Raw genomic sequence first — 8039 nt, 5'->3', positions numbered from 1 at the left:
TTGCAAAGAGTCGTCATTGTTCTTTAATGACCCTTTGCCTTTATCATGCTTCTTCATAAATTTCTTTTCAAGCTCCTTGATTCCCTTGGTGGCTAACATAATGGACTAAGTGACTTCTTTGATTCTTAAGTCTCGTTTCTTCCAGAACTAACATACTGTGCAATTCATGCACATTCCATTTATCTTTCATGGTATTATAGTTCATTTAGAACAGGCCAAACTCAGACAGTAATGAGTTTAGAATAAACTGAACAAGAAAGTTCTCATTCACAGCCATTATATTCCCAAGGTCTTAAGTCTTGCTGCAATGTTTGTCATCTCAATGACATGTTCATACATAGTACGTGAACCATCAAACTTCATGGTGGTCAATGTACTCATTAATGTCCCAGCAACAGACTTATCAGCTGTTTGAGAGCGCTCTCTCACTAATCACATAAATTTTTTAGCACTTTCGATTTTAGGGAGAGTTGTCTTAATACTGTCTGCAATAGTCATTCTCATCAACATTAGGCTGAGTCTGTTAGATCTTTCCCAAATTTTATAATGAACTTTCTCTTCATTGCTACTAACATCAATAATAATAACAAACTTCCAACATAGCAAGATCATGATCCAAAACACTAAGGTGAAATTGGACTTGCTCATTTCAGTCAGAGAAGTTAAGCCTATTAAAATTGGCTCAGATGATACATAAGAATCCAATGAATTCAAAACATGTATTACATAATAAAGTTCACATAAGTGTTTTGAGACATAAAATACATGTCATACATATGATTCATTCAGATAACGATTAATGTATATTGATGTTCTCCTTTGGGTGATACACCAACACACAACATACAAACATAATGATGCTAATAAAATTTTAACATTATTTGACAATTAAATATGCACCAATTAGTAATATCTATTTCCTTTGGGCATATAAATAAAACTAATGATACACACAAATTGCCTACAATTATATTCATTAATTATAAGAACAACTAATCAACCTTTGGGCGATCCATAAATGCCTTATAACAATGAATTTCAATTACCCATAAACCAATAATCATATAATTTAGCATCCATTATTCTATGAGTAATTGGAATAATCATTAAGTTGGAATTAAATAACCTTACAAATTTGGTCACTTTGGTGACTAACAAATTCAACATACATTTAATTCCAACCAAGTATAATTGAAATAATCATTAATTTGGAATTAAATAACCTTACAAATTTGGCCACTTTGGTGACTAACAAATTCAACATACATTTAATTCCAACCAAATATGTATGGTCTGCACATACTTATTGCTATTAACAATTCATAGCCATTCTATTAATTTCATTCCAGACCATAAAATAATATTTGCATTTATTTGTGTTTTTGCATTCAAACACGTTCAAGCAAATATGTAGCATATACATATATTTACTGCTACCAATAATTGCAAAACATTCACATTAATTTAATTACAGAATATAAACTTTCAATCCTTTAATCACCTTCAACAATAATTTTTTTTTTGAAAAAAAAAGGATCAAGTGGGATTGGAAATAGCAAACATAAGGTTGCAAATAGCAATTTCCAAAATTTCATATTCTTCCCTACAATAAACGTACCTGCGCAGCTTTTCAAAATTGGAATTGAATCTTTACGTTAATGGCACGCTTCCTTTCTTTCACCATTAGAAGTAAAAACTTTCTCCAAATTTAATATATACATGTCGTGTAGCTTTCTCTCCGATAATCATAAGTTTTCAAATAATCTTTCTCCAAAAATTGGTATTCAACAATAACAAAATATTGCCAATAAAACAATATATGCAGCGGAAAATAAAATTCCTAAATTTCATAATTAGGATTTATGCATAATTGGAAGAAATTAAATTATCCCTAAATTTCATAATTAGGGTTCATACATAATTGAGAGAAATTAAATTATCCCTAAATTTCATAATTAGGGTTCATACATAATTGGGAGAAATTAAATCATTCTTGGAGAATCATAAATTTCATAACACATGCTCTGATACCACATGTAAAAAAATTCTTAAGGGGTTTCCTAGACTATCAATGATAGGAAACAACAGGATCTTGAAACCTATGGTTCTCACAAACAATCAATAAACAACAATAGATAATGATGTGTACCTTTCTCCATAGGAAGACTTGTACCTTTCTCCATAGGAACTTCTCTTCATTACACTTTGATTTCCTTGAAAGAGGAGAGAAATAAGATTTCACTTCCTTTGACATTTCTTTTCTGCCTCTCTCCGTTAGTGAGGGCTATGAGTGAGAGAGAACACTTTTCTGGTCAGGAAGGGGACCTTATTTCACGTTAGTGGGTATTCAGCCCCTTTTATAACCACTACTCCCATCAAGTAGCAGTCAACCTAGAAATTTCTCCTATTAACCCCAATTACAATTTAGCCCTTAATCATTATTTATTTATTTATTAGTCCCTACTAAGTCACATGCCTCTCACATGAGACATTAATTCTAACAGTTTGATCAACCGAAAAGAAAGTGTCACACTGGATGATCCAGTTCTTGAAGCCCTCGTCATTTAATCGGGGAAAATCCAAACGTGTGAGCCTAGTGTTACACAAATAAGACCTGGAAGACGCGGTAGCACTTGATGAACAAGAATTTTTGTGGCGTCGAAACATATCCTCGATCGTGCGCTACAACAAAGTTCCAATATCCATGAATCATTCTTCCATTCGCGTAGTGAGACATTCTTCCATTTCACGAATCTGCGTTTGATTTCTGGTATTATTAGCCATGGCGGAGTCGTAGCTTGGAAGGTCACCGTCTGATACCAATTGTTGCGGTTGTTCTAGGAAGTAAGAACCACGAAGAGTAATCAAGAAAGGGGTAGGGAATCCAAGGCAATAGAATGGACACTGAACAAGGGAAATTTGTTATTGATTGAATTGGAATTACAGAGAAAGTTCTTACAAAGAATGAATGAATGTCCCCTTTTTGCTGAAACTACTATATATATATATATATAACAGTTCAGTTACAATTTACCACGTGTCCTAAGGCTAACTAACTATTATTAGGGTCCTGCATCATGCGACACCGTGTTCGCGCACGTGAACGAGGGCACGATGGTGGTGTGAGATGATGGAATAGGAAATGCTGTGGTGGTGTGTTTGGTGTCACGATCTATGGTTTGGTAGTGTGGGTTGTTGTTTAATGGTGGCGGTGTAGAAAACATGAAGAAAGAGGGGAGATTAATATACTCAATAGAGAAAAGGATTATCCAAAGGGTAGATTGGAAAAAAAAAGAAAATAATTACTTAAAAAAAATTAAAAAATCTTTTTCCTTACGTGCAATCTAACACATCTAATGAGTCATGTGACATCACACATGTATGTCAACTTATCCAATTAACGGGTTAACGATCATATAACCAATTAATGGATCTCAATTAACGAGTGAGATTTTGAAAAAAACTTCTCAAATATTAGACAGTTGATTCAAAGAATTTTTTTATGAGGGATCAGAGATATAAAAATAGGATATATATTAAGAATCAAAAGATATTTAACTCTATTATTTATTTAATCTAATGTAGGTAGGAAGAGTCAGAGACGACAATACGTGGCGGGAGCAGCACAAACGTAGGCTGAGACACATGAAGGCCCAGACTCAGTCAACAAACAAAACAAACCTCACTTTCCTAATTCTAACTTTGGTATTCTTCTGTTTCATTTCTGTTCAATGTTCATGCATCTTTCTTCTATATCCAATCTGCAACACCCAGAAACCAGTTTCTTTTTTTCCTTGTCATTTCAGGTTATTCACCAGTTTGAGTTGTTGAATCTCCTCCACTGCTTCTTCTCCTGATCCTGTTCAGAATCCAAGGAGCTTGGGAACAAACTCCTGCTCCTTCTTCACCCTGGTCATAAGTTCATGTCTTTGTTTCTTCATTTCATTTTAAGTAACTTTCCTTCTTTTATTTATTTGTTTGTTTTACTTCTACTTATTATTCCTTTTAATATTTGTGATATGGCAATTTATGTTGCCTCTGATCGAAAGTTATACTAAGCTTTCTAATTAGGGCCTTCAAATCTTTTATTCAATTTTGAGATTATTAGTTCAATTCATTAGTTTGCATGTAATTCTGATGTTGGCAGGTTAAATCTATTAAATTATCAAAATTGAGTTTTGTCTCTATCAATCATATAGTGTCTATTCTTGAAAATACCGAATCTAATAACATGCCCAAAATTGATTCTCTCTCTCTCTCAGTAAAAACTGATTATCTCCTCAGCATACCCCATTTTTGTTTTTCTTTTTTTTTTTTTAAAGAAAAAGATATATTTCAGTTGTTAGATCAATATCTTGCATGCTGCCCAAAGATACTTAACAGATTATGAGGGGCCTAGAAACTTGCTCAATAAAAAAAGGGGGTGGAGGAGCTAAAAAATTGTTTCATCACAATCTAGGACGCTTGAAATTGACACTCAAGATAGATCCTAAGCAGTGATCTACTTAAAGGGAAGTTTTGGTATCAAGAAAAGTTTGCTTTTTAGATCAAAGGATCAAGAATAGGGTCTAACCATTATTCTGATTTGTGAAAGAACTTATGTGTAATTGATTATCACTGAGAAAAATAAATAATCATATGCATGGAGAGACAGTGATTGAGAATTCTTTTTTGAATTTCTGTTCTAATTTTTACACTCTTACATGACAGTTACCAGAGGCACCACTTCTGGTTTATTGATAGGCAATGGGAGGTGCACTGGGAAAGATTGAATCACCCAAAAAGGGATCAGTGCCAGAAACTAAGCTCGAGGCTAAAATGGTTGAAGCAATGCTGCGTAGGGAATCTCAAGGAAGTTCCGTGAAATCATTCAACACTATAATCTTGAAATTCCCAAAGATTGATGAGAGCCTTAGAAAATGCAAAGCCATATTTGAGCAGTTTGGTAGGTTTCCACTTCAAATTTATGGTTTTGTTAAATTGGTATTTTGATTTGATACTTTCCCACAAAAAGCCTACAAATGCTGTAAATAACATATATGGACCTGAAAGTAGATACCATAAATGTCATTTCAAAGTAGAAGTAAATGGTAACTGTCTTATTGGAATCATTTTTATTGTGCCTATGTGATGAAAGACTGCACCTAATCCTATGTTTAAACACTTAAATGTTTATTCAAATTCAATTAGATTTTAGTATACACTAAAACTGATAAATATTTGCTTATTTCTGTGGTCGGAACTGTTATCTACTGAACACATTCACAGGCTTTAGCTGTGCAGCAAAAATTTCTATGAGAATGTTTTTGTCAACATTTCTTGCCCACTCAAATTGACTTATTGACATTTATGTTTAGTATAATGGCTAACAGCAGTGTGTTTATGGCTTTCCTTATAGATGAGGATTCTAATGGGGCAATAGATCAAGAGGAGTTGAAAAAGTGTTTCAGTAAGCTGGAAATTTCTTTTACCGAGGAGGAAATAAATGATCTTTTTGAAGCATGTGATATCAACGAGGATATGGTAATGAAGTTCAGTGAGTTTATTGTTCTTCTTTGCGTTGTCTACCTTCTCAAGGATGACCCTGCAGCTCTTCACGCTGTATCCTAGCACACATTATCTGTGCCTTATTAGTTTCATTACCATATGAGGCTATTTATGCAATATAGGGAGAGATTCTTAAAGAATTCAATTTTGAAAGATAAACAAGTAGCCTGCTGCTATGTGCTGATTGATATTTGAATTATTTTGTGTTGTTATACATTTAATTATTGAGAATTGAATCCGGATTCTTGTCTTTTAGCAGCTTTTGCACCCAACCATACATATAGTTCAGGAGATCTTTGTACTTTATGAGTAACTCAGTTTTATATGTTTAATCATTTTTTTTCTGTTATGGATTTGCTTTTCTATTTCATGCATTTCTTCAGGGAAGCCTAGAATTTTGTCATGCTTCCTTTGATAACAATAAACCTTGAATTTCCATGTTTTGCTACATCTTCAAATTGTTTTCCATGACTTCCCTAGAAATCACGAATTGGGATGCCAAAGCTGGAGCGCACATTTGAGACTTTGGTTGATACATTTGTATTCCTAGACAAGAACAAGGATGGATATGTCAGCAAAAATGAGATGGTCCAAGCTATAAATGAAACTACATCAGGGGAGCGTTCTTCTGGAAGAATAGCCATGAAAAGATTTGGTCAGTTGTCTCTTCCTTTCCCTTTTAAATATGCATATAAGCCCCAATGAGGATTCAAGCTTGCTTAAACACAGACATACTCAGTTATCAGGGTGTGTTATGTACCAACATTTTAAAATATGATTTAACATGCTTATACAAGAAAAGTGAGTGCCTCCCAATTGATCACAAAAATAGCACACCCAACTTAGTATTCTAGCTAGATCATAACACACTTCTTGGGAAACATTAGCAGAAAGGAACATACAAGGAACTCACAGTCACAGGTCATGGTAGGTATCTTGTATTCTTTCTATTGCAGAGGTTGTCTATTTATCTGTAATACTCTTCTGTTTCTAATCAGCAGTATTGCATGAAATATGGAACTAACTTTTAAATGTCAGTATGTATGTCTTGAAATCTTATTTTGGTTTAATTATTCATTTGGTCTTATAGTTACAAAACTTTCCCTTTTAGTCCTTATACTTAAAAACACCCCCTTTTAGTCCCTACACATCATTTTTAATCTCTTTTAGTCCTCGTGTTGGGATTAAAATTGTGTAGGGACTAAAAGAGATTAAAAATAAAATATGTATAGGACTAAAAGGATATGCTTTTAAATATATAGGCTAAAAGGGAAATTTTTTGTAACTATAGGATCAAATGAGTAATTAAATTTTTTTAATTTACATACTGTAAAAAAAAAAAAACTATGATTGCCCCAAACTCATTCTAAAACTTCATTCGAAGATTTTCTATACAGTAGCAACTCTAAATCAACCTTCTCTTTGTTTTTTCTTCCTAGCTAGTATTTTATTTACTAATAAGTATTTTGTTTTCTCTGCAAAATTCTGCAGAAGAAATGGATTGGGATAAAAATGGAATGGTGAACTTCAAGGAGTTTCTATTTGCTTTTACACGTTGGGTTGGAATTGATGAAGTTGAGGACGAGGAAAATGAGGAGGCATAAACATGTCATCTAAATATCTGACTGCCTCTTCAGCCAAGGCAAAAGGGCTTTTCTGGTTTTCCCTTGAAATAAAGGCCAAGTTGCTACACGTTGAATTTTACTGAAACTGTCATTCCTGAAGTTCATTATGTAAATAGTAAGTGTAGAACTCAGTGCCGTATTGAAGAAATGTTCAAATTTATGTGTTAAATGCTACCATAGTGATTGTATTGGTTGCTGCTTCTTTCTCTTTCTCGCTTAGTTCTCATTTCTGCTATGTATTGAACTATAAATAGCCTGTGCTAGTACATTACATTAATGAGAGGCAAACTGGCAAAGTGCATACCTACTCAGGGATTTATTAAATTATTAATAAGATTAACATTTTATTGGGGTTATGCAACAAGCAATAGTATTCTAGTGCTAGTAAAGCTGGTAGCAATTCTGCCTTAATTTAAATATGCAACTGATAGAAACTAGAAATGCAACTATATTCAACTTGAAACATGGAATGACTTCCTTACAACCGATGTAAACCTCGTAAATCCAATCCAAAACATCACATAATAGGAAAAATGTAGAACATCGACAACCAAAATTATAGATGCATACTAATACTAAAAGACAGGGAACAGTCCTCCCAAGGCCAAATTCTTCTTCACTACTTCTGTTCATTTCTCTACACCCCTCCTTCTCTAATTGAATTTTCTTCTGTCAAAAATTGCCCATCAGTTGCATTTTTCAAGCTAAGGGCTTCATTTTTTTCCTATCCTTATACTTGAAAAAGAGTAATGAAATTGTATAGTATTATTTTGTAATGATTGTTACAACAATTGCCTTTTTCTTTTGTACTACAATGACAAAAGGTTAGAACCTAAGACTTTGTGTATACTATCCAATCTTTCACCA

The 8039-nt window shown here is 33.3% G+C and overlaps 1 protein-coding gene across 5 annotated transcripts; it reads left to right on the top strand.

Annotated features, from left to right (window-relative positions):
- The first annotated feature begins 3569 nt into the window (after positions 1 to 3569).
- Positions 3570 to 7528, top strand: LOC114390847 (probable calcium-binding protein CML21). Of its 5 annotated transcripts, none has more exons than XM_028351752.1 (6): positions 3570 to 3705; positions 3807 to 3912; positions 4711 to 4945; positions 5399 to 5601; positions 6028 to 6202; positions 7039 to 7528. In XM_028351752.1, the coding sequence occupies exons 3-6, from the start codon at positions 4747 to 4749 to the stop codon at positions 7149 to 7151; spliced, it is 690 nt and encodes a 229-aa protein (XP_028207553.1). In that variant the 5' UTR covers positions 3570 to 3705; positions 3807 to 3912; positions 4711 to 4746; the 3' UTR covers positions 7152 to 7528. The 5 variants fall into 5 exon arrangements, with proteins under 5 accessions (XP_028207553.1, XP_028207551.1, XP_028207554.1 ...); XM_028351750.1 differs by having other exon boundaries at positions 3807 to 3951; XM_028351753.1 differs by lacking the exon at positions 3570 to 3705 and adding an exon at positions 6438 to 6474 and having other exon boundaries at positions 3712 to 3951; positions 7039 to 7162.
- The last annotated feature ends 511 nt before the right edge of the window (positions 7529 to 8039 follow it).

The sequence above is a fragment of the Glycine soja genome, chromosome 16 (assembly GCF_004193775.1).
Source record: "Glycine soja cultivar W05 chromosome 16, ASM419377v2, whole genome shotgun sequence".
In the NCBI taxonomy this organism is placed as follows: Eukaryota; Viridiplantae; Streptophyta; class Magnoliopsida; order Fabales; family Fabaceae; genus Glycine; species Glycine soja.
The sequence above is the reverse complement of the archived record's forward strand: the minus strand, read 5'-3'. Positions and strand labels throughout refer to the sequence as shown.